This window comes from Macaca mulatta, chromosome 3 (genome assembly GCF_049350105.2).
Source record: "Macaca mulatta isolate MMU2019108-1 chromosome 3, T2T-MMU8v2.0, whole genome shotgun sequence".
NCBI lineage: Eukaryota > Metazoa > Chordata > Mammalia > Primates > Cercopithecidae > Macaca > Macaca mulatta.
Genome location: NC_133408.1, coordinates 84,977,465 through 85,004,791, shown reverse-complemented (window position 1 = coordinate 85,004,791; position 27,327 = coordinate 84,977,465). Strand labels below are relative to the sequence as shown.

At 43.1% G+C, this 27,327-nt stretch overlaps 1 protein-coding gene and 1 pseudogene across 6 annotated transcripts in view; both read left to right on the top strand.

Moving 5' to 3' along the window:
* The window catches only part of HECW1 (HECT, C2 and WW domain containing E3 ubiquitin protein ligase 1), a 458,832-nt gene that overhangs the window by 259,765 nt on the left and 171,740 nt on the right, over window positions 1-27,327 (top strand). The window contains exon 1 of one of the 5 annotated variants that reach the window (XM_015133534.3): window positions 12,995-14,297. In XM_015133534.3, the coding sequence (XP_014989020.1) occupies window positions 14,253-14,297 (45 nt within the window). In that variant the 5' untranslated portion in view covers window positions 12,995-14,252. 5 annotated transcript variants of the gene reach the window in all.
* LOC144339858 (charged multivesicular body protein 4a pseudogene) lies at window positions 17,595-18,597 on the top strand (annotated as a pseudogene). Its single transcript, XR_013415372.1, has one exon. The product of XR_013415372.1 is annotated as a charged multivesicular body protein 4a pseudogene (transcript).

Genomic DNA, 27,327 nt, shown 5'->3' with positions numbered 1-27,327 from the left:
TGGACACTGAACTGGGTTTACCATCCGGGAACTCAGTGGGAGGTGCAATGGGAAGAGAGGGAGAGGCACATGTGCTTTTGACGGCTTTGGTGTTTTTCCCTCACTGGCCATGCAGATCGGAACATGATTCCTGTCTGTCTGGGACAGCAGTTAAGTGTGAGAATCTAGGGAGGTGTCCTCAGAGTGCCAGAACCTCTCTTCCAGGCCCGTTTGTTTGGGCATCCCTCAAAAGAGGGTACCCCCTAAAACCAGACAGATCCTGATACCTGTTAGCCAATCATTGAGGCTGGAGGGACAACTAAGTCAAGGTAGCTTAGGGACAGCTACATTGAGGCAGAAAAGAAAAGGTGAACCAGAAGCTAGGGAGACAGAGCAGGAAGGCATTGAACACACAACAGGCAGAGAAGGAAGGAGGCAGGAAGTGGAGTGAAGCCAATTAGGGAAAACCCTTCCACTGCAGGCCTGGCCTCTTGCCACTGCACAGCAGGTCACTGAATGAGGCAGACACAAGGATCCCTCAGCAGGGATTGGCCGTGCCCACTGACGGGACTGGCCTGTTGGCTCAAGGCTTGGAGGGGAGAGGAGTTCCTCACCTTCTTCTGCTCTGGAATGATACTCTGGGTGTGTTGGCCAGCCCTGGAATTCAGACAAATTCTTACCTGAAGCACTTTTTCTTATTTAAATAAAGCTCCCTAGAGCATTTGACTTCTCCGAACTCAGCCTGCTGGAGACTCCAGATGTTCACCTGCTGCTCGGACCAGTGCAAAGTGTGACGTACATCACCACAGTGTTGTGCAATGTAGGCTTAAAATTAAGCAAGAGGCCAACTGCCCAGAAAATGGCCTCTAAGGTATGATGTACAGCCCCTTAGGGCAGGATAAATTGTCAACAAGCATATGCTCCCCAAGGGCTGCCATCACCAGAAACAAAGGCTTGTACCTCAGAAGAGGAAATGAGATGCTTCCATCACACTGTTGACATAAGGTTCAGCAGGTGCCTGATTGCTACTGCCCTGACCTCACCTTTGTCATTCCACGTGAGCTGCTGCTGCTCATACTTCAAACTCTGGCATCTTGAAATATTTTGACATATTGCTGTCATCCTGATTTTTATCTCCTTAATGATTTTCTCACACAAATCAGTAGACACTTGGGTTGACACTTGAATGTACATCCTGCAGACAACTTTTATTCCCCAAGCATGTGAGAGCTCGATCGCATAGCCCCTGTGCCACCAGGGACAAAGAGAGAAATTCTGGGCTCCCGTTGTCATGGTGAAAATGAGTCCCTGGAGTCCCGGGGCAGAAGGCAGCACACACTATCCCACAAAACTGTATTTTCATGGGCAGTTAGGTTTCATAGGAGCCACACTAGGAGGAGCCCCCTTTGTTTGATAGCATGGCACACTTCTCAAAGCTGTTTCTCACACATTACTCTAGTCGATGCCCAGCACGTCTGTGGAGAGGCAGGAACTATCATTCTGGTTAAGTGATCATTTGGCTCTATGGTGATGGAGCAGAACCACATTTTACTTACACTTTTTGCAACCCAGCTCAGTTTGAGTATAATCTAGCAACCTTCCGGGTTAAATAAGCCTTTGCAGTCTGGTCTGAGGACTTGAACACACTGTTTCTAAGGGGAAATGCTGTGACGTTTCCCTAAATCAATTTGTTAATAAACTTGGAGTGTCAACTTCTAGGTTGAGGATTGCTGCTGCTGCATTCATCCCTTATGAAGAGTTACTGTGTATTACCATTATATCACATCCCAAAAGTCACTGAGTTGGTTTGTGACAATACACTAAACCTACCATTCTTTGAAAAGGAGGAACAAGCTGCCACATGCTCCTTTGGTGTTTTAAAGCACTCAGAAAGTGCTTTAACTTTCTGAGCATTGTATGGTCTCACGATGCATCAGTTCTTCTTCTCATTGTCTTGTTCCCTCTCATCTTTGTCTTTGTCCCATGGGCAACTGTTGGGGTCCTTGTTTAAAAAGAGGTTGTCTTCTGCTCTTGTCTTGCTAGGGCTCTCATTTATTGTTTATCAGAAACTATGATGGATGTGCTTATAGAGATAGATGAAATATAAGCCCTGTCACTGAGAACTCACAGTTACTCCATTATAAATTATAATACTGTGTAAAGTCTCCAGTACTGGAGTGTGCTGTGCTGGTGTGTAGAGAAACCCATGACCAGGCACCTGCAGCAGCTGTGCTGGCTGCGGGAGGAGGGGGTGTGGCCTGAGGCAGGCACCATGAGAGGGCCTTGGCCATGCCTTGAAGACAGACAGGCAAGGCCAGCAGAAGGGATGGCCTGTACAAAGGCATGGGGTGAGAACTGGCTCAGGCCGACAGGGAAGGAACCTAGTTGTCTTAGGTTTGAAGAACATGGGACTTATTGTCCCTATGTATCCTCCTGTTTTTCATACTTTTTGTGTCTTATTGGGAGCACCTATGATATTTCATATCTTTCTTTTATTTTCTGTAGAAAATCACTGTCAAAGGCAAGCTCTTCCTCTCCTTATTCTGGCCCTTGCTAACTCCCCCTTGTGCATTACCATTACAGTCTTCTTAAATAAGCCCCATGATATATTTTTCTTTCTCTGATTATACATCAAAAAACAGAAACCAGCCCATCCCTACAGTTTGCCAAAGACAGGGTGGGTAAACTCCTCAGCCCAACACACAGTCCACTGAAAATAACCAGGCTGCTCTGCCGGGTCTGGACCTGACAGTGAGTTTTCACATCCTCCTCTTCCCACTCTCGGGCACCCAGCCAGCGTCATCTGTAGGGGCTGCTGGAGGGAGTGGGGGCCCTCCCTTTGCCTGCTGGTTCTCTTACAGTGCCAGAGACTCTGATGCAGTCTGAAGCTGTTGGTGTGAGCCAGCTAAGTGAGAGTCCCGAGCATACTGCTCCCACACCTGGTTTATGAGACCCTCCCTGCACAGCGTTCACCTGGCGGTACAGTGGGCCTCCTCCCCACCCATGCTGAGGCCTGGGACTGCAGCCTTCAGATACAGAAAATAGGTAGCTGAGGAATGACTCTGGCAGAGTCCAAGCAATCGGGAAAGGCTACCAGCATGCAGGGCAGGCTGAGGACATGCAGGGCAGTGTAGAGGACCCCGTGCGGGACCATCTACTCTGGAGTAGAGACTTCTCTCAGTTTAGAGGCTGGGTCATGTATAGTTGAAGATGTATTTTTTATTTTGTCTTTATCAGCATTAAAATATGTGGAAATCCCATCAAGGATTATGTTACACTGGATTATTCTTATTCTCACCTCAGATTGCTATTGTTTATTTATTTACTTCATACTTTTTATCTTCTGACTCTTTCAATGAGAAGTTGGAAGGAAACATAGGGAAGTCCTCTCCTTCTTCCTCCATGTTAATCTAGTGCGTCTGCAACCAAGCTTTTGATAATAACTGAACAGCATAACATTCAAAGTAAAGTTCTTTGCCAGAGAACAAAGAACAGCTGGGTGCAGTGGCTCACGCTTGTAATCCTAGCACTTTGGGAGGCCAAGGTGAGTGTATCACATGCGGCCAGGAGTTCAAGACAAGTCTGGCCAACATGACAAAACTCCATCTCTATAAAAAAATAAAAAATAAAATAATATTAGCCAGGCATGGTGGTGCACGTCTGCGATCCTAGCTACTTGGGAGACTGGGGCACAAGGATCACTTGAACTGTGAGGCAGAGGTTGCAGTGAGCCGAGATCACACCGCTGCACTCCAGCCTGGGTGACAGAGCGAGACTCCATCTCAAAAAAAAAAAAGGACAAAGAAAAAAGAACAAACTTAAACTATCTTTTCACTAGTTCATGTTTACAGATTCATTGACTTTGTCAGATCCCCTGAGCAAAGTGCTGACACTATCCTCTAAAAAAAAAAAGGCAACTCAACAGGACATTTCCCCACCAATATAGGGTAAATTAGCACTCTAAAATAGGGACAAGATTTTCCTCCACATCAGTCTGAGTCTCCTGCAGTGGACAAATAATTGATGAATACCCTCCCTTCCCCAAAGTCTAGGTTATTACCTTTGGCTATAGTAATATTTTTCTTGGGGATTTTAAAAGTAGATATTTCAAAAAATATTTCAAATCATAATAAAGCAAGTAAGGACCAGCTGCTATGGGTTATAAAATGTCCTGGAAAATACTTCAACCACGTTAGTAGCAAAGGGAATCCACAGGTTGCCGACTGATGGGACCAGCTACCCAGAATTGTTAGACACAAGTCAATTAATTTGGAAGACACCTCAGCTTTATAATAAATGATCTTGAGCCCTTGTGATCTAAAACCCTCTAGTAAATGTCTGGGCAGCATTGATCCTTTGCATGTAAATAAATCATGTATGTAATTCTAGCTCAAGCACTCAAGATTACATTTATTGTGTTTTATCTGTATCATTTGATCTATAGCTCCTACAAATCAAAATGCTTTCTCCTCTAAGAAAAGGCTAACAGACATTTATGAAGGGAATAAATAAAAAATAGACTATTGTACTGTTTAACTTAGAATGACTTTTTCAGGGGTTTTTCTTACAAGATCTTCTGACTACTGTTAACTGTTAAACTTTGTCTCCTTTCTCAAAAGTCAAAGGTGGAATAGAAAAGGAGTTTCCAAGGGTGATAGAAGTTGATGGTTAGATATCAACATAATGTATAATTTCTTCTAGCTGAGAATTCACATCACATTTTTTTCTCACTGCTCATCTGGCAAATTGTTTTCTAATGCTCAAAGCCTCTTGCCTCTAATCTTCTTTCCCCAGAACCTGTTTCCACCTCCTCAGCCCTTCTGCTCCCACCTCTCCAGTCCATGCAACACTCTGTCCCTCAACCATGGAGGTCTGCTTGGAACAGTTATTCTGGGCATCTTCATGTAGCCTGTAGCTTCAATTTCATTTATGTACTTAGTAAATATTTGTCAGTAAGCTCCTTGGGGCTAACCATTAGGCATGTAAAACTAAACAAGACAAATACCCATGTTCATCAAGCCACCTGCCTAAGATAGGGGCAAGTGTGTAGCGGGGAGACAGACAAGAAAACAGGCAATGACACAGCACTATTCCATGCCTCTGGAGGTGGACAATACAGGGTACTTTGTAAGGACCAATTATGGGCAGGCCCAGAATATGATGCAGGGTTTTCCAGAAGGAGTCAACTGAAATATGCACACACAACAGCCATGATTTCTGATCAAGCCTTTATTTCTCGTAAGCATATTTAACCCAGAATATAGTGGCATGTTATTCATAAATGTGTCTCCTGCAAAAGTCCCTTCAGGTTTTGATCAGACTAAAGCAGCAGGGACATTTGTACACTTGCTTTTTGGGCAAGGCATCATCATATGGACTTGCCCTTCTAGAACAGAAAGAAAGGGAAGGGATTGGGCATCCTCTCTCTAGATAACTTACCCCGGCCCTGCTTACAATCTCTAACCTCTCAAAGAGGCATCTTGGACGTTTAGAGTCTATCCTAGCCCAACCTTAAGGAATCTGTGCAGTTTTAGGGGAAGAGGTCCAGACCTCACACTAAAGAGGCATTCTGGGGTCTCCATTCTGGAGATACTGTTTTCTGAAACACCTTTCCCACCAGCCATGGTTCAGCTGCCATAGTGCAGGGGTGGGTGGTTTACATCCTTCCTTTCTGGACTCTAAGAAGCAAAACACCAAATCACATTCTGTGATCCTCAATAGTTGGTTCTAAACCTTCTCTCCAAGTTGCATTTTCTGTAGAAACGACATTAGAAGAAATTTATGGAAAGTGGAAATGGAAATCCTAATGGAAAGTGGAAATCCTTTCTATGTTTGTAAGAGCCACATTCTGAAATTGGGGTCAGGACATCTATGAAGCACTGGTGTTTCATGGACACATTTGCACATGCTCCTAGAGAATGGATCAAAGGCACTCATCAGATAAACAGGGTTCATGACTCCAGAAAGATAATGGACTTCTGTCATAGGAAATATCAATGTCACTCTTTGCTGACATAAAGAAAAAATTTAGGGCCAGGCGCAGTGGCTCACACCTGAAATCCCAGCACTTTGGGAGGCCAAGGCAGGCAGATTACCTGAGATCAGGAGTTCGAGACCAGCCTGACCAACATGGAGAAACCCCATCTCTACTAAAAATACAAAATTAGCCGGGTGTGGTGGCATGTGCCTGTAATCCCAGCTAGTCAGGAGGCTGAGGCAGGAGAATCGCTTGAACTTAGGAGGCGGAGGTTGCAGTGAGCCAAGATCGTGCCATTGCACTCCAGCCTGGGCTACAAGAGTGAGTGAAACTCTGTCTCAAAAAAAATAAAATAAAATAAAGAGACAATTTGACAGTCTTGGTACGGTTAAAAGTCTACCTTTGCCCTTTTGGGAGAGAACACCTTAATCTTTGGCAGCACTATGAAAGCTGGAATGTTCTTACTTACACCTAGGCATTTACTACGTGACCTAGAAATTGTGAATGAACACATCAAAATAAATATATTCATATGACGAGTCTTGACATGAATATATCCAGTGACCTAGAAAAAAGAGGACATGAAAATTGAATGGAGACGTCTTAAACAAAAGGCTTTTCTCTTCTTTCTCTGCAGCAGGGTCCAAATGTTGACTTCTCAGGGATTAGAGGCAAGGAGCTTAGCACAGAATAGACAAAAGGAAATGTTAACTTTCCCTAAAACAAAACAAAATGGATGAGTTCACAGGTGAGGTCTTTCAAATGATGGAAGGATAGATAAATCTGATACAGCTTAAGCTTTTAAGAGCAAAATGAACTAATTATATCATTAAAGAAAAGACAAGCCATCTGAAAAATGGGCCAGAACCTAAAGTCGGTTTTTAGGGGGGGAAACGCAATGACCAATAAACACACAAAAGATGTTCCACCAAGAGAATGAGAAGACAAATTACAGACTGGAAGAAAATATTTGCAAAATACATATTTGATAAAGGGCTAGCATTCACAGCGTACCAAGAACTCATGAAAGTCAACAATGAGAAAGCAAACAAGCCAATTTTTAAAAAGGGGGTGAAAGACCGGGATAGATATCTCACCAAAGATATACGAATGGAAAATTAGCATATGAAAAGATGCCCAACACAAAATTCTGTCAAGGATATGGAGCAACAGGAACTCTTATTCATTGCTGGTGGAAATGCAAAGTGGTACAGCTACTTTGGAAGACAGTTTGCTTGTTTATTACAAAACTAAACATACCCTTACCATATGATTCAGCAATCTCGCTCCTTGGTACTTACCCAAAAGAGTTGAAAACTTATGTCCATACAAACATCTGCACATGTTTACAGCAGCTCTATCCATAATTGTCAAAACTTGGAGGCATCTTGGAAGCAAGATATCCTTCAGCAGGCAAGCAGATAAATTGTGCTACATCCAAACAATGGATTATTATTCAGTACTAAAAAAAAATGAGCTGCCAAGCTATAAAAAGACCTGAAGAAATCTTAGCTGCATATTACTAAGTGAAAGAAGCCAATCTGAAAGGCTACATAATTTTACAATTCATCTATATGACCTTCCAAACATAAGGAGACAGTAAAAAAGATCAGTGGTTGTGAAGATTTAGTGGGGAGGGAGGGATGTATAGGAGGAGCACAAAGGATTTTTAGGGCAGTGAAACTCTTCTGTATGATACTATGATGGTGGCAACATATTATTACACATTTTTCAAAACCCACAGAATATACAACACGAAGAGTAACCTCTGATGGAAAGTATGCACTTGGGTAATAACGATGTGCCAGGGTAGGCTCATCAAGTGTGACAAACATACCACTCTTGAGTGGAACATTGGTAGTGGGGGAGGCTGTGCATGTGTGGGGATAGGGCATATATGGGAATGCTGTGCTTTCTGCTCAGTTTTACTGTGGACCTAAAACTGCTATAAAATAAATGAAAGGCTATTTTTTAAAATGCTCCAATCAGAAAGCAAAAATTCAAAAGTTTTACGGTACCCAGGGATGATGAGAGAGTGGAAGAAGCACGTGTACAATATTGGGCCCATTTTTTTCAAGGCAGTTTAGCAAAATTTATCGAATTTATCAAAATTTCTCTTGGGCATATTTGCAAAAGCTATTTGGGATATATAGACAAAATTATTCATCACTGCATTGTGGGAACAGCAACCACAGGAAAGTCAGTGTCTCCATTAGGGAGACTGGATAATACACCCCAAGGGCAAGAGCAGCAGGGGAGCAGATAGCAATTACGGGGAAAGGTTCTCAATACATTTTTTGCTGATGGTGGATTTTGTTTTGTTTTCTTTTGAGACAGAGTTTCATTCTTGTTGCCCAGGCTGGAGTGCAATGGCACAATCTTGGCTCACTGCAACCTCCTCCTCCCTGGTTCAAGTGATTCTCCTGCTTCAACCTCCTGAGTAGCTGGGATTACAGGTGACCACCACCATGACCAGCTAATTTTTTTGCATTTTTAGTAGAGATGGGGTTTCACCATGTTGGCCAGTCTGGTCTCGAACTTCTGACCTCAGGTGATCCACCCATCTTGGCCTCCCAAAGTGCTGGGATTACAGGCGTGAGCCACCGAGCCCGGCCTCAGTATGTTTTATGAAGTGCAAAAGCAAGGCTCAGAGCAGTGCTTTTAATATTACCCCATTGATGTAGTTTTTAATTAATAGTTAGAAAAATTATTTCTAGGAAAGGATAACAAGAAATGAGTAACAGTGACTACCTTTGAGGATTATGTGGAGGTGGGGTGTGCAGGATTTCACTTATCATTCTGCGCCTTTTCTTTTTCATCTGTTTATATTTACTAACAAAGAGTCATGTTCCTTTTTTAAACTTGTTTATGTTTTCTAACAATAGATTTCTTTTCTAAAAAATATCACAGGTATTATCAAAATAGTGGGATTGTGGGTTTTTGTGTTTTCTCTGTTAACTATTTTAACATCTATAATTTTTTTAATTTTTTTTTTACAAGGAAAAAGCTCATTATCTTTTTAAAAATATTCTCTTTTCTCTCTTCTCATGACTGGTCTGGCTTTATCTAGATGCTCTAACTTGTAGTGTCACAATTTAGTCCTTGATGCAAAGGGAAAGAATGTTGGCATGTGCTAATATAAGAGTGCTAAAACAGTTGCCACATCCCTCCTTTTCCAGAGCAGGGATCAGACATCCATCAAGTGATATAGATGCCTGTTTAGTCTACCCATCAACCCCACAGCCATTCCTATGGGAATAATAAACAGAAAAGACAAAACCAATCAATACTGAACCCCATGATTTAATTAAAACCAGAGACGAAGACAGTGCTCAGGCCAGAAATGGAGAGGAATTTCTGATGATTATAATGTTGTTAAGATGCCCGAAACCTGCAGCAGGAAAAGATGGAGGCAAAGCAGACTGAGGGCACTGGGAGTCGTTGCAGGCATCACAGTGAACTCTGCGGTGCTGCCAGTGGACTTCAGTGTCGTTCTGCCTTTTCCTTTTTTTTTTTCTTTTTGAGATAGAGTCTCCCTCTGTCGCCCAGGCTGGAGTGCAGTGGCTTGATCTGGGCTCACTGCAACCTCTGCCTCTTGGGTTCAAGTGATTCTCCTACCTGAATTTTGTATTTTAGTCAAGATGGGGTTTCTCTGTTGGCCAGGCTCGTCTCAAACTCCTGATCTCAAGTGATCCTCCTGCCTTGGCCTCCCAAAGTGCTGGGATTACAGGCATACGCCACCATGCCCGGTTCCTTTCTTCTTCTTTCTTTCTTTTCCCTGTCTCATTCTGAAAAAAGAATCTCGCTGGGTTTTTTTGTTTTGTTTTGTTTTGTTTTTAAGCTTATTTTTTTCTTTGCGTGTACCTACAAATACAAATTTGAGTAAACTGTGCCTTCTAATGGCTGGGCATAGTAGATTTACATGGTTATTTTTGTGGTTTTTTTAAAATTTTTAATTGTGGTAAAATATACATAACAAAATTTACCATCATAACCATTTTTCAGCATATAGAGCTCAGTGACACTGCATGCATTCACATTGTTGTCCAACGATCATCACCATCCATCTCCAGAACTTTTCATCTTCCCAAACTGAAATTCGTCCCCATTAAACACCAACTCCTCATTCCCCCCATCCTCAGAGCCCTTGGCAGCCACCATCCTACTTCCTGTCTCTAGCAATTTGACCACACTAGGCACCTCATGTAGGAGGAATCATACAGTGTTTGCCCTTTTGTTCCTGGCTTATTTCAGTGAACATAATATCTTCAAGGTTCAACCATGTTGCCGCGTGTGCCAGAATTTCCTCCCTTTTTAAGTCTGAATAGTATTCCCTACTATGTATATGCTCTATTTTGATTATCCATTCCTCTGTAGGAGGATCCACGGGTTGCTTGATATAGGTATTCCTTGGAGGAAACGCCACTGGTTATTTGGTCAGGAAAATTATTTGTTGTTACATTCTTTGCATTGAAATAAGTTATCACTCATTTCATATAAAAAGTATTCTGCGGTTCAAATAAAAAGAAACACTAAGAAAATTCATAGAGATTGGCTTCTTTTGAAATAAATTCAATGTAAAGAAATTCTAGAAAATTACACCTGTTCTCTACATGATTCAAGAGAACATTGTATCTTTGAAACTTTCTAGGAGAGCAATGAATGGTAAGAAGGGCAGTAAGGAGATAATGGGTCCAACCTTTTGACCAACAGTCACAGGTATGTGACTTAGAGACCATGGGAAAAGGAATTACTGAATTAGAAGACAAACTGAAAAAAAATCATCCCCAACCCAGTGGAAACAGAAGATGAAAACAGAACTTTTTAAAACCCAGAAATCTAATTTATGAACAATAGATGTTTCTAAAAAATAACATACAGAAATATAATAACCAATGAAAAAAAGATGAAAACATTTTTATCTAAAAAAATACCTAATTAAAATTGAAATTCCTCATATTTCAGATAGCTGGAATTGATATAATAAAATATATATGTAGGTTCATAGTGGAAAATTTAGTAGACACATAAATAAGAAAAAACAATAATAATCCAATACACAGCAAGCTTCCAGAACTACACAGTCCTTCTCACCATTCTTTGCTCTAATAAAGTTTTAAAAATAAAATGTTCTCTTGAATCATGTTGAGAACAATCTGAAATTTCCTAAAATTTCCTTCAGTTTCTTACATTGAATTTACTCCAAAAGGAGCCAAGGGGTTTCTGGAGGAAGAATTTTTGAACTGAAGAATGCTATAAACAAACAGAAGAAACTGTTGGACGCCTGGAAAATAGCAAAAGCCAAGAAAATTTGAATGTTCTCTTCACAGCACAAAGATGTGCTTGGTAAGATGTCTATTTAAAGGGAAAAAAAAAATTGTTCTCTACCATACCAGTTGTCAGTGATGTGTGACTATGCCGAATACAGACATTCTCAAGCATGTAAAAACAGAGAAATTGCCCACATGTCAAAGATACGATTTCAGGATTGAGAAAATTGTGGATGGCAGAAACCGGTAGTGAATAAGGAAACTAGTTACTTATAAAGAGATATGCTAAAATGATTGCAAGGATGTATTCCTATTTTATTACTTAAATATATATTGTATGGCTTATTATACCAATTAGCTAAATGAAAAAATAATAAAGAGGTATTCTGTAACATTTGTTTTTTAAAAAAGCTCCAGGCCAAGCACAGTGGCTCACACCAATAATCCCAGCAGTTTGGGAGGCTAAGGTGGGGGCAGATCACTTGAGCCCAGGAGTTCAAGACCAGCCTGGGCAACGTGGCAAAACCCTGTCTCTACAAAAACTACAAAAATTAACCAGGCATGGTAGCATGTGCCTGTAATCCCAGTTACTGGAGGGACTATGGCGAGAGGATTGCTTGAGCCCTGGAGGTCAAAGCTGCAGTGAACCATGATCGTGCCACTGTACTCCAGCCTAGGTGACAGACGAGATCCTTCTCAAAAAAAAAAAGAAGGAAAAAAAAGCTGTTTAAAAATCAAGACTTGCCATGGTAAAGATAACATTTGAATGAAAAAGGCAGTATAATTACTGGTTGAGGTGCATATATAATCATATATATGTACATACACATATATATACACACATACATATATATACACACACTATTTTATTTGTTTTTATATGAGCTTGATCATCTCCATATAACCCAATAAACCAAACATATACTCACCTATTACAATACTTAACCATGAAACACTAGAGTTTTTAGAATTAAAATTAGGACCAAAATAAGCGTGTAAGATGTCACCAACTCTAACATTTAAAAAGTAAAATAGTACATGTTCCTTGGGAATACATACAAACAAAAGAAAAATGTCACCGTAATAATCTCACCACGCAAGGAGCCTCAGGAAGCTGCAGAAAGGACGGGCTTTTTGATTATCTCTGACTGCAGAGCCAGCAATTAAAATAAGTGTAGCAAGTCTCCCTGGGATGGGGGTAGCCAGCCAGACTCTCGGCTATGCGGATTCTGCAGGCCATCGGGCACCATGCTCTTTACTCAGTAGGTGCCTGTGAGTTGGCAAAAGTCTAGCTGATTATATCCTGGTTTTTAAATCCTAAATGGCCACTCAAAAAAACTGTTTTTATTAACATTTCACTGAAGGATAAAAAATTTCAAATATAGCTCAGCGCAGTGGCTTACACTTATAATCCCAGCACTTTGGGAGGCCTAGGCAAGTGGATCACTTGAGGTCAGGAGTTGTAGATCAGCCTGGCCAACATGGTGAAACCCCATCTCCACCAAATATATAAAAAATTAGCTGGGCGTGGTGGCGGGCGCCTGTATTCCTAGCTACTCGGGAGGCTGAGGCAGAAGAATCACTTGAACCCAGGAGGTGGAGGTTGCAGTGAGCCAAGATTGTGCCATTGCACTCCAGCCTGGGTGACAGAGCGAGACTCTGTCTCAAAAAAAAGACATTTCAAATATAAAGATCTTGATTTCAGAGTTGTAACTTTCAGCTCCAGCATTCAATTTAGTGGTCACACTCTGGGGGAAAAAAACCACTTTTCTTCAGGTAAAAGCCTTGAGAAAAAGTAAATTCTTACTTCCCAAGGACCTCACAGAGCCAAGTAAAGTTAGTGTGACTTGTAAGCAGGTAAATGAATGTAGCACAGAGGCATTCGGGCAGGTCAGAGATGCCTGGACTGTGCTCTTCCCATCCCTGGCCTCACCCAACACCGTGAGACCCAGGCTAGGGAGGAACGCAGCCCAGGCCCATCACCTCCCCGTACCAACTGCATTTTCTTTTTCTTTTTCTTTTTCTTTTCTTTTTTTTTTTTTTTTTTTGAGACGGGGTCTCCCTCTGTCGCCCAGGCTGGAGTGCAGTGGCACAATCTCCACTCACCGCAAGCTCTGCCTCCCGGGTTTACGCCATTCTCCTGCCTCAGCCTCCCGAGTAGCTGGGACTACAGAAGCCCACCACCGCACCCGGCTAATTTTTGTATTTTTAGTGGAGATGGGGTTTCACCGTGTTAGTCAGGATGGTCTCGATCTCCTGACCTCGTAATCCTCCCGTCTCGACCTCCCAAAGTGCTGGGATTACAGGCGTGAGCCACCGCGCCCGGCCGACCAACTGCATTTTCAAGCCTGTTCTGAAGGCAGAATGTTCTGCTCTCAGTGCTTTTTACCCTTCTTGCTCTGTGAGGACAGGGAAGTTCAGGTTGATGAACAAGTGGATTAACTATGATCAACTCATTTCTTTTGCTTCAAAACACACGGTAAGACTAATCCAAGGAGCAAAGCCCTCAAAATGCGCTTACTCAAGAGTTTGTGGTTCACTGTGACCTCACCCTGCCCCCTCACAATAATTAATCTCAGGTTCTAGTAGACCATTAGATCCCACTTCTTTCAACCATCTAAACTAGGTGAAAGTGTCCCTGGATTTAAGGTGCTGTAGCTTAAGACAGGATTGGTGCTTTTAGATCAGGGGTTTTCTCCAGTGGGCTGTTTCCTGAAAGAGTCCAAAAAATTAGAATCAAATCCTTGCATATGAATGCACAGAAATAACATTTTGTTTCTCTTTGTGAGTTTTTCCTATGTTACTTACAGCAAAGATGGCAGAAGCCCTTAAGTTAATGAAGTCCCCAGGCATGTTGCCAGGGTGTAAAGGCCCTTATCTGTGCTCTCTGCCAATGGGAAGTCGGAATTATCAAGCAGCCCTTGGATCAAAGGGAAGTCTGATCCTGGGGACTTTCTTATGCCTCCCCCAGAGCTATGGATAATTTCCCTGCCTGCATTCTTCACTGCAACTATCTTTTATGAGAAATGGCTGCTCTGGCAGAACCCAAAGATGACTGCATTTCCAAGGAGGTTAGTAGACCCTCAGCATTAATGCTCAGTTTATGGGTACAATGTAGTTATACATCCAAATCTATACATTTACACATAGTCACTAATAGATAGTTGCTGTTTTAAAGAGTTGAGTTTAATTGGAAACTACTTAATTTTATCGGCCAAGTATATAATATGTATATATGTGTGTTACACTTTCAGATTTTAAAAAAAGCTTGCTTGCTTAAAATTGTCAACATTAAATTTTTGTAATCTAGTTATTCTAATCTAATCGTTTTCTTTGTAGACCGTTCATTTCTAGAAATTTCTAAGTCTCTTTAGTTTGCCTTTTATTAAGCACTTAGAGAGCCAATATGAGGTGATTTTGCTCTCCTGTGTGCACAGTGACTACTGGATGAGGAGAGAGGAGAGGACTTGTCAGGAATAGGATTATTCAAGAACAGGAGAATCTGACTTTTCAGAGACCAGCCTGTAACAAAGAGCTATCTAGAACAATCACATGGTTTCTGAGCGGAGCTCTCTCAGATAACTTGCCTTAGAAAGATTCTGCATTGTCCTCTCAGACGTCTCAAATTCACATGGTTAAAACCCTTTGCACTTTCAGCCAGACGCGGCAGCTCCAGCACTTTGGGAGGCCAAGGCAGGTGGATCACTTGAGGTCAGGAGTTCGAGACCAGCCTGGCCAACATAGTGAAACCCCATCTCTACTAAAAACACAAAAAAAGTAGCTGAGTGTGGTGGTACGCACCTGTAATCCCAGCTACTCGGGAGGCTGAGGCACGAGAATAGCTTGAACCCAGGAGGCAGAGGTTGCAGTGAACCGAGATTGTGCCACTACACTCCAGCCTGAGCAACAGAGTGAGACTGTCTCAAAAAACAAACAAAATAAAAAACTCTTTGCACTTTGAACAGGAAAGAAAATAGGGACAACCTACATTCCAGGCATAGAACATGGGGTGGTTATTTCTTATGGGGGGGTCGGTGTGCCCTTGCTCACACAAGCACTGTGTTGGACTAATAGGCATAGGAAGTTAAGAGCATGACTGAAATAAAACAAAACTCATCGCTCTCACCTGGCAAAACCCCACCCTCGTTAAACTTAATTCTCCGTCCACTCTTTGCTTGCATCCAGGCAGCATAAGAGTGTTCCTTTAATCTTATGACCACAGATCTCAAGCTCCCTTTAAAGCTCACTCCCAGAAGCACTGCGCCTCTGTGTGTGGAGAGAAGGCTGCTTTACACTTTCATTTTCCTCACACCTAGAGTGCCCTTGCCTCTCTCACCCAGAGTGAAGGCAATCAGAACACACCCAGCCTGCCTGCACACACACTCCTATGCTGTGCCTCCTTCCAGTGACAACTGTCTCAGGCCAGCCTCTCCATTTGCACGTGGGATCCCATCCCATCTTGTCTTTAAGCACCCTTGATCCTGAAAGTAGCTGCTCCTTCTCCTGCGTATTCCACTCTCCTCTCCGCTCCATCCCATTACATAATAATTCCGCTCAGAACTCTCCAGAGGCTTTTTCACCATCATTCCTGCTGCTCTGCCCTTGCCTGACACTGCCTCCTTCTTTTCTACCTAATTCCAGCCTCAAGGGTCCTCTTTCTGACCCTTGAATACAGCAAGATGGTTCTTCCCTCAGGGCCCTTGCACTTCAGGGTTCTCTGCTTGGGACAATTACCCCAAATAAATAATTCACTCCCTCCCCACATTTAGATCTTTTTCCCAAATGTCACCTCCTGGGAGAGGCCTTCCATAACCACCCTATCTAAACTATTCTCCACACAGGTCTTTATTTTCTCCAATCACTATTTTCATTCATGGTGCTCGTGTTGTAATTGTGTTTGCCTCCCTCCCAGAGGGCAGCCTCCAGGGGCAGGGATGTACCTGCCTGTCCTCTTCAGGGCTATTCCTTATCACCCACCAGAGCAGTACCCGACACAGCAGACGGCCCATAAAACATTTGTATCCAACAAACATGGGTTATTCCCTGGCTCGGCCACTTAATAACTTGGTGGCCTTGGGCCTCAATTTCTTTTTTGTTGAGACAAGGTCTCATTCTGTAGCCCAGGCTAGAAATCAGTGGTGTTGTCAGGTTCACTGCAACTTTGACCTCCTGTACTCAAGCAATACCCCTGACTCAGCCTCCTGAGTAGCTAGGACTACAGGCACATGCCACCGCACCTGGCTAATATTTAAAACTTTTTAAAAATTTTTGTAGAGATGAAGTCTTGCTTTGTTGCCCAGGCTGGTCTCTAACTCCTGGGCTCAAGTGATCCTCCTGCCTTGTCCTCCCAAAGTGCTGGGATTACAGGAGTGAGCCACTGTGCCCAGCCTCTTTGAGTTTCTTTTGCTCAACATTACTTTTGTAGGATTAATCCATGTCGTGCTGTAGTTTTTCATTATTTTGTGTGACTGTACCAGTTTATTCTACTGTTGATGGACGTTTGGGTTTAGTGTTGCTGCTATGAATATTTTTATACATTTTTTTGTGAATATATGTGATTTTTTCCCCCTAGATGAAGTTTTGCTCTTGTTACCGAGGCTAGGGTGCAATGGTGCTATCTCGGCTCACTGTAACCTCCGCCTCCTGGGTTCAAGCGATTCTCCTGCCTCAGCCTCCGAGTAGCTGGGATTACAGGTGCCCACCACCATGCTCGGATAATTTTTTGTATTTTTAGTACAGACGTGGTTTCACCTTGTTGGCCAGCTTTGTCTCAAACTCCTGACCTCAGGTGATCCACCTGCCTCAACCTCCTGAAGTGCTGGGATTACAGGCATGAGCCACCAGGCCTGGCCAATATATGTGACTTTTGTTGGGTATATAATTAGGGTGAAATTATTAGTTCATGGTGTATGCATATAATTTTTAATAGATTCTGCTAAAGTTTTACAAAGTGGTTTTACAAATTTACACTTCCACCAGCAGTATATGAGAGCTCCAGTTGCTCCACATCCTTGTCAATACTTGATATTGTCTTTTTATTTTTAGTTGTGAAAGGGTGTGTAGTAGTATTGCAGTGTAGTTTTAATTTGTATCTTCCTGATGATTAATGAAGCTGAACATTTTCTCGTGTTAGGGACCCCAGATTTATTGGCCATTGGATTCCTGCTTTTGTGAAGGGTTTGCAAAATCTTTTGTCCTTTTTTCCCACTGGGCTGTTTACTTTTTTCACGTTAATTTGTAGTTCTTTGTATATTCTGGATATAGTTCTTTGTTATGCATCTTCTACCTGTGGATGGCATTTTAGAAACTTGGTGCTATGGTGAATTAAAGTTCTTACTTTGAGACCATCACCCTCCCAGGAGCAAGGCGGAAGTCTGGAGGACGCCGAGGGGCGGAGGCGGGATAGGCGAGCTCCCGATGAGTGGTCTCGGCAGGCTCTTCGGGAAGGGTAAGAAGGAGAAAGGGCCAACCCCTGAAGAAGCAATACAGAAACTGAAGGAGACAGAGAAGATACTGATCAAGAAACAGGAATTTTTGGAGCAGAAGATTCAACAGGAGCTACAAACAGCCAAGAAGTATGGGACCAAGAATAAGAGAGCTGCCCTACAGGCTTTGCGGAGGAAGAAAAGATTCGAACAGCAGCTGGCACAAACTGACGGGACATTATCCACCCTGGAGTTTCAGCGTGAGGCCATTGAGAATGCCACCACCAATGCAGAAGTCCTTCGTACCATGGAGCTTGCTGCCCAAGGCATGAAGAAAGCCTACCAGGACATGGACATTGACAAGGTAGATGAACTGATGACTGACATCATAGAAAAACAGGAGGTGGCCCAGCAGATCTCAGATGCCATTTCTCGGCCTATGGGCTTTGGAGATGATGTGGATGAGGATGAACTGCTGGAGGAGCTAGAGTTGCTGGAACAGGAGGAATTGGCCCAGGAGTTGTTAAGTGTGGGCGACAAGGAGGAAGAACCCCCAGTCAAATTGCCTGGTGTACCTTCTACTCATCTGCCGGCAGAGCCAGCTCCCAAAGCGGATGAAGATGAAGAAGCACTAAAGCAGTTGGCTGAGTGGGTATCCTGATAAATCTGGGCTTGTCTTCCTAATGCTACCTTTGTTGGTCCTTTTTTCCTTAAGTGCCAAATGCTGCGCTAAAGGAGAATAACTTTTTGGGGAAGTCCTGCTGAGGGTGGTAGTATGATCCTGCCTGAAAAAAGGGTCTCTTGCCCTCCCAGCCCTGGCTCAACTCTGAAGAAGATCTTGCTACAGAAGGAGCCCTTGGGCTCCCTTCTCTTTGATAGCAGTTATAATGCCCTTGTTCCCAATAAAACTGGGCAGATGGAAAAAATAAATAAATAAATAAATAAAGTTCTTACTTTTATTTATTTATTTACTTCTTTGAGACAAGAGTCTTGCTCTGTTACCAAAGCTGGAGGGCAATGGCTTGATCACAGCTCACTGCAACCTTGAACTCCTGGGCTCAAGCAATTCTCCCACCTCTGCCTCCTGAGTAGCTAGGACTACAGGCACATACTACCATGCATGGCTAATTTTGTTTTGTTTTGTTTTGTTTTTTGGGTTTTTTTTGAGATGGAGGCTTGCTCTGTCACCCAGGCTGGAGTGCAGTGGTGCGATCTCCACTCACTGCAACCTCCACCTCCCGGGTGATTCTCCTGTCTCCTGTCTCAACCTCCCGAGTAGCTGGGATTACAGGCATGTGCCACCACACCCAGCTAATTTTTGTATTTTCAGTACAGACAGAGTTTCACCATATTGGCCAGTCTGGTCACAAATTCTTGACCTCAGGTGATCTGCCTGCCTTGGCCTCACAGAGTGCTGGGATTATAGGCGTGAGCCACCATACCTGGCTGATAATTAAAAAAAAAAAAAAATTTTATAAATGGGGTTTCACTATGTTGCCCAGGCTGGTCTCAAACTCCTGGCCTCAAGCAATCCTCCTGCCTTGGCCTCCCAGAGTGCTATGATTACAGGTGTGAGTCACCACACCCAGCCGAGCCTCAAATACAGGATTTATAATGGTATGGATAGATGATAAAAATAGAAGCCCCTTCAGAGGACTGTGGAAACTGAGGATGCGGTGAAGCAATGCCGTGATGCTGTCAGCACTTGCCCCACATGGGATAACTACCCAGTAAAAGTTAATTAGTACTGTTTGTGAGCCTTTCTATAATGTTTCTCTCTGGGACTACTCCAGCTCTCTAGTTACAAAAATACATAGATTTCAACATCATGGAGAAGTCAAAGGCATATTTGGACAACATACAGAAAACTGGAAAGTGCAAAAAATAATGAGTTACTGCCTATAAGCAGGAGCTTCATTCCTCATTCAAGATGTTTCTTTTAAAGGAATTTACTGACCCTAGAATAGTATCTGTGAGATGAATAGACAGTGGCTCTATCCCACCAGATGGAAGGATGGATGTGGGGGGAGGGGCTGGATAAACAAGTAAACTGAGTGGGTGGATTGCACATAGTTCAAAATGATGATTGAAATGTGGATTTACTATTATTTTACTTTAAGTTCTGGGATACATGTGCTAAACATGCAGGTTAACATAGGTATACCTGTGTCATGGTGGTTTGCTGCACCCATCAACACGTCGTCTAGGTTTTAAGCCCCACATGTATTAGGTATTTGTCCTAATGCTCTCCCTCTTCTTGCCCCCCACCACCCAATAGGCCCTGGTGTGTGATGTTCCTCTCCCTGTGTCCGTGTGTTCTCATTGTTCAACTCCCACTTATGAGTGAGAACATGTGGTGTTTAGTTTTCTGTTCCTGTGTTAGTTTACTGAGAACGATGGCTTTCAGCTTCATCCATGTACCTGCAAAGGACATGAACTCATTCTTTTTTATGGTTGCATAGTATTCCATGGTATATGTGTGCCACATTTTCTTTATCCAGTCTATCATTGATGGGTATTTGGGTTGGTTCCAAATCTTTGCTATTGTAAATCGTGCTACAATAAACATACATGCACGTGTGTCTTTATAGTAGCATGATTTATAATCCTTTGGGTATATACCCAGTAATGGGATTGCTGGGTAAAATGGTATTTCTGGTTCTAGATCCTTGAGGAATTGCCACACTGTCTTCCACAATGGTTGAACTAATTTACACCACCACCACCAGTGTAAATTAGTTTCTCCACAGACTCACCAGCATCTGTTGTTTCCTGACTTTTTAATAATTGCCATTCTGACTGGCATGAAATGGTATCTCATTGTGGTTTTGATTTGCATTTCTCTAATGACCAGTGATGATGAGCTTTTTTTCATGTTTGTTGGCCACATAAATATCTTCTTCTGAGAAGCATCTGTTTATATCCTTTGCCCACTTTTTGATAGGGTTTTCTTGTAAATTTGTTTAAATTCCTTGTAGATTCTGTATATTAGCAAATATTTCTAAGAAAATGCAGTTGACCCTTGAACAACACAGGAGTTTAGGGCTCCCAATCCCCCATGCAGTCAAACATTTGTGTATAACTTTTGACTCCCCCAAAACTTAACCACTAACACCCTGTTGTTAACTAGAAGCCTTACCAGTAACATAAACAGTGATTAACATATTTTATATGTTATATGTATTATATACCATATTCTTACAATAAAGTAAACTAGAGAAAAAATATTAAGAAAGTCATAAGGAAGAGAAAATATATTTGCTAGTCATTAAGTGGAAGTGTATGATAACAAAGGTTTTCATCTTTGTCATTACATTGAGTAGACTGAGGAGGAGGAGGATGAAGAGGAGGAGTTGGTCTTGCTGTCTCTGAGGTGGTGGTTTGTCTGCAAGTTTTTTCAAATTGTTGCAAACTCCAAAATTTTTTCAAATATATTTATTGAAAAAAATTCATGTATAAGTAGACTCACACAGTTCAAACCCATGTTATTCAAGAGTCAACTGTAATTTGATGAGAATCACTATTGGTTACTTCCAGAGCACAAGTGAGTGTTGTTTTTGGGGTTCTCCACCTATCCCCTGGAAATGCAGAAGAAGGTAGGTGTGAAGTTCTTGGATTCTGACCAGTATTTAATGAAAGATTAACTCACTCATCCCATGATCCAGCAACCTGTGGGTAGCAGGGAGCTCCAGAGACACCTCTGGAGGGAATGTGGCAGCTGCTGCGGGAAGACAGAGCCCCAAGATGGTGGTGTGCCTGGGGCTGGCAGCAAGCCCATCCTTAGACCTTAGAGAGCTTCTCCTAAGTATCCGTGTGGCATGTCCCAGGACAAAAGATGTTACATTAGCAAGAAAAAATACCTTTGCCTAAAACTTACATTTATTTTTAGATGGGAATACAACTTAGAAATTTTAAAGCAAGTCACTGAGGGGGAAAACGTTTGCCTTTAAAAAAAAATCATTTTCTAGGCGTCTTTTCATTGAGTGAGGAGTAAATATTATCATGTTTTCGCCGTTACATTCACATGGATGAGCCATGTCCATTCTTCTTTAGATTATCCCTCAAAATTGCTCATCTATTCAGTGAGAGGGAGTGGGTGGCTAGAAAGAGCTCTATGCAAAATGTAGCCCTTGTCTTCACTAAGCAGACTGTCTGACCCAGATGGAATAGCAACCGACACACTTCCTGGGATTTCATTTACCCAAAGGCTTTGCAGTCGTGTGGTTTCATCGCTGTTTTAAAAAAGTAGAATCAAAGCAGTTTTTCCCTCCAACCTCATATGCTTAGATGCAAAGAGCTAACTCTTATCACTCCTGCATCCTTAATTGGACTTGGTGATAAAGGCCAAAACCCAGGTCTGGAAGGACAGTAATTATAAGGAGTTACATAATTTGTAAGAAACAGATCCTGAATTCAAAGAAATGGGTTCAGCCAAAGGGGCGTCTCTCTTTCCCTCAACACCCTCTTCCAATTGGTCACCAAGTTCTATCCATTTTATCACTTGGCGGTCTCCCCTCTCCCCTCCCCTCCTTCATACCGACAGACAGGGTTTGTGTCATTGTCATAACTCAGACACTGTTACAGCTGCCTCCAAATTAGTCTCTCTGCCTCTGTCTTCTGCCCTCTAATTTTGTGGTTCACATCATTGAGTATACACTGGACTCACCTGGGAGCCTTAAAGAGGACAGATGCCCAAGTCCCACCCACCTCCCCACCCCCAGTCTGACTCACATGGTCTTGGTAAAGCCTGGGGCAGCTCCCACACCATGGCAGAGCTGTCCCTCAGAGACCTGGGATAAGGGGCTGATCTCCATGAGTTCATGCTGCCCTTGCTAACAGAAGAGCAAGGCCACTTACACAATTAGTGATTTCCAGAAGATGAAGACTGGCCACAGTTTCCCAGGAGAAATACAACTGCTGTTGGTTCTACAATCAGGCAGATATTTCTCCCAAGGCAAAAGAATATGTTGAAAATGAGCTTTGGATCATAAAGGAAATCGCTTGAAGAAGGTTGTATTCCTTTCCTATTTTGTTGTGTTACAAATTACCACAAAGTTAGCTCATGGGTCTGTAGGTCAGAAGTCCTAGACAGCATGGCTGGATTCTCTGTTCAGTCTATTGTAAGGTAAAATACCTGAAATCAATGTCAGCCAGGCTGAGTTCTCATCTGGAAAGTTCTACGGAAAAGCCTGCTTTCAAGCTCATTCTTGTTGTTGGCAGAATTCAGTTCCTTGTGGTTAGGACTGAAGTGCCTGTTTCCTTGCTGACTCAGCCAGGGGCCACCCTGGGTCCTTCACGCTGCCCACATTCGTTGCCACATGGTCCCCTCCATCTTCCAGCTAGCAATGGTATGTCAAACCCTTCTCACCTTGAATCTTTGACTTCCTCTCTCTCTCTTTGGCCTCTAGGTCCAGATTGAAAGAGTTTGTGTGATCAAGTCAGCCCCTTATAATCTCCCTTTGTTAAAGTCAGCTATCCTAATCCCAGAGTAATTCACAGTCCCTGGACACATACACCACAGAGGCAGGAAATCTTAGGGCCCATCTTAGAATCCTGCCTGCTGCAAAGGCTCAGAAGGGTCCCCCCAGTCCTCCTGGTATCTGGAGGTTGAAGGTGGAGGACGAAAGAGAAGAGCCAAGCTATCCCAACTCAGCCCAGAGTTTCTAACTATCCACACGATACAGAAACCCACTCCCAGGGATGTGCATGAGCCCTGAAGAAGCAGTGCTGCCCCGGCTCAAACAGCTTACCCTACATGAGCTGCCAACACTTGCCCCTAGATCCAGCCTGATCCTAAAGTAATCAGGGAGATGCTCCTACCCCCCTGCATGTTTCTCCTGTCTTCTAATGAAACCCTTGCAGAAATTCTGCCCCACTCACTTCTTCACCAGCTTCAGCTGTGTTACGCGTCATCTCAAGCTGTAAGCCCTCATCTCAGGTCCATGGACTCCCAAATCAGCTCAGATGAGGGAGGAATGTGTGCGTCAGCACCCTCGCCTGGGCCAGCTGGAGGGTGTAGAAGCTAACAGAAACTCACCGCACTGAGCTTTTATTTTTTATTTCACATAAGGACAGGTTTTGTTTACAAAATAATTAAAATAGCAGCTTGACATGAATTCCTTAGAAAACGGGATAGAAACATAAGGCCAAGACTACCCACATATTAAATCAATCCAGATGAGTGTGGCATGCCAGGCAATGCATTTGTTTTCCTGAGATGTGTATTTCAAATAGAGTCTGGATGGGCAGAAACATGATCCAGCTGTTTAGAAGGCACTGAAGCAGCTTCCAGAACTGCGTTTTGGTCCCATCTTTTCCTCACAGCAGCTTTTTCTTGTCATGAAACCAGCCCTCATTCTCCCACTCCCTCTCTCCCCCGCACCAATCCCATTGTTCTCCCTCCCCTCCTCACACAGCCCCCAGCCAGCTCCTTCCCTTGGACTGACTTCAAATGGATCGAGGTTATGGAAACCGATTCCTCTTTACTCTTCCTGTTCTACCTTTTTCTAAGTCTTAGAGGATCCAGGTCTTTCTCTGTTGTCTTTATTCATCAGAACTACTACAGTGTTGGTGTCTTTCTGATTAAAGGACTCAGGTTCCTCAAGTTTGAAGGAAAAAGTAAGTTTTTTTTTTGGGTTTTGTTTTTTGTGTGTGTGTGAGACAGAGTCTCACTCTGTTCCCCAGGCTGGAGTGCAGTGGCACAATCTCAGCTCACAGCAAGCTCTGCCTCCTGGGTTCATGCCATTCTCCTGCCTCAGCCTCCCAAGTAGCTGGGACTACAGGCGCCTGCCACCCCGCCCAGCTAATTTTTTGTATTTTTAGTAGAGACAGGGTTTCACCGTGTTAGCCAGGATGGTCTCGATCTCCTGACCTCGTGATTCGCCCGCCTCAGCCTCCCAAAGTGCTGGGATTACAGGCGTGAGCCACTGCACCCGGCCTGAGAAAGTAAGTTCTAAATGCTTTTTACAAAGGAAACTTTCCTTCTTGCTTCTGCCTGTATGTTTATCTCATTCCACAACGACTAGAGAAACAGGACCATCCATCTTCAGGTCTTTTACAGACTTGTAGACATGCAGAAAATGCTAACAGCAGCAAGACATTTACATATGAAGCCTTTTTAAAGAATATAAATGTACTATACTGATAACTCATAGGTGTCAGACACAGACCAATGCTTTTTGTTGGTTTTCAGCTTATGGTATATTTATAACTCTTCTAAGCTGGACCAAATGATCTAACAAAGGGCAACAGATTTCTCCTCCACAGTGAATGGAGGGTTCAGCATTCTGGGCTCTGGCCCTGATTTGTCTGGCGTGACCAGTTATGTGACCTCGTGGGCCCCTTGATTGACCAGCTTATGCTTCACGTTTTTCATCTATAAAGGAATCGGATATTAGACAATCTGCTAACATAATTCTTAATGTTAGAAGTCAGAGGTTAAAAAACAAATACGATATAAATAACAACATTAGCCTGATTTAGAGCATGTATTATGTGACACTTTTATGCACATTATGCCATTCAGTTCTCAGGAGAACTCAGTGAGATAAGGTTTATTATAATCTCCATTTGATGGAAAAGAAAACTGAGCATTAGAGCGATTGATTGCCTCACCCTAACACAGACAGAGGAGGAGCTGGCAGAGAAAGGGATGTGCTGGCTCCAGCCCGGCTGCCTCTCAACACCATATTGTACACCTGCCTGTGACCACCTCTGTAAATGCTCCCAACCATCCATCCAATCCACATTCAGGGAATTCAACATCCATTCCCAAATTGTTTATCTCTTTATGAAGAAGGAATACAACATGACTTGGTTATCATGCAATATAATAATGGCCAACATCACATTTGTAGGTCAAATGTTCAGGACAAGAACTGCAAATTCAAAAGCTTCCAGGGAGCCAGGTCAGTATCACACGTCGTCAGATCTAAAATGCCATGGACTTTCAGACCAACCATTGATTTTCATATTGCCAAGCTAGAAAAACTTTCTAATTTTAATTACAAGATTTATCAGTGGTATACTGTATAATGATGGTCAAATGTGAAGCAGTGGGTGCTTGGAATTAAAGAAGCAGTCACAGGACACCTGGGGACGTGTGATGCTTATGAAGAGGATGCTGTTTCTCAGCCCCAGGGAGTTGCTGCTGGATATTCTGTGGGGTTTTTTTGGTTTTTTTGTTTTTTTCTGAGACTAGCCCAGGCTGGAGTGCAGTGGCATAATCTTAGCTCACTGAAACCTCTGCCTCCTGGGCTTAAGCAATTCTCATGCCTCAGCCTCCCAAGTAGCTGGGATTACAGGTGCATGCCACCATGCCCAACTAATTTTTTTATTTTTAAATTTTTAGTAGAGATGTGGTTTCACCATGTTGGCCAGGCTGGTCTCAAACTCCTAACCTCAAGTGATCCACCTGCCTCGGCCTCCTAAAGTGCTGGGATTTCAGGCATCAGCCACCGCATCCAGCCAGCATTCTGATTTTTTAACAGAAGGCTGAAATCCACATTTTAAGTAAATCTGATTTTAAAAAATATATATGTTAAAAATTAATTTTTTTAAAGCTGAAACACTCTGTGAGCCAAAGAAAACCCATCAGTTTGCCATGCAGCCCACAGCCCAGCCTTCCCTGCGCCAGGTGGGTGCCTCTTGGTAAGTTTGAAACAGGTAAGAATGATCGGCCTACAGAAAGTGGGATGATGACCCCTTCATAGGCCAAGGGGACAGCTGGCTGGGTAATGGTCTCCCAGACAAGAAAGGAGTGGGGCCTGGACCAAGGTGCCAGTGATGGGGATGCAAAGAAGCAGGTCATTGTTTCTGGTGGAAGATGCAGGCCGAAGTCCTGAAAACAAAAGCCTGTGTGGCCAAGGGGCCGCCAGAATCTAATTCTCATGCTCAAAGTCAGGGAAAGACAGTTTTGAGGGTCGGTGAGGTTTAGTTAGAGACATCGTTAATCTTTCCATTACCATTTAAGAGAGGTAGACCTAGACCTATTTAAGAGGTAGACCTAGTCCCTCCACTGCCAGCGTCAGCGTCACCTGGGAACTTGTTAGTGATTCATACTGCTGGAGCCCTCTCCAGACTTGCAAAATCAGTCCTTCTGGGGGTGGGCCCAGCAATGTGTGTTTTGTCAAGCCCTGTAGGTGATTCTGATGCATGCTCAAGTTGGAGAACCTCTCCACTACAGCAGATGCCACTCAATTCTTTTTTAGGACTCCGTACAATCTATGTCCTCACTTTTAGAACAGTCTGCACTACACAAGAAGCTATGTTAGAGAAGAACCACTTTATAGCCTAAGAACCATCAGGGAAAATCTACTATTGGATTAATCTCAGCTAGCATTTTCATTTGCGCAGTGCTTCTTACACATTCTCATCACGTTGTCGTTGTTGTTGTTGTTGTTGTTTTAAAGAGACAGGATCTCATTTTGTCACCCAGGCTGGAGTGCAGTGGTGTGATCACGGCTCATTGCAGCCTTGAACTCCTGGGCTCAAGGGATCCTCCTACCTCAGCCTCCCAAGTAGCTGGGAATATAGGTGTGCACCAGCACGCCCGGTTAAATTTTTGTAGAGATAGAGTCTCACAATGTTGCTCAGGCTGATTTTGAACTCCTGGCCTCAAGTGATCCTTCCGCTTTGGCCTCCCAAAGTGCTGAGATTACAGGTGTGAGCAACCCAC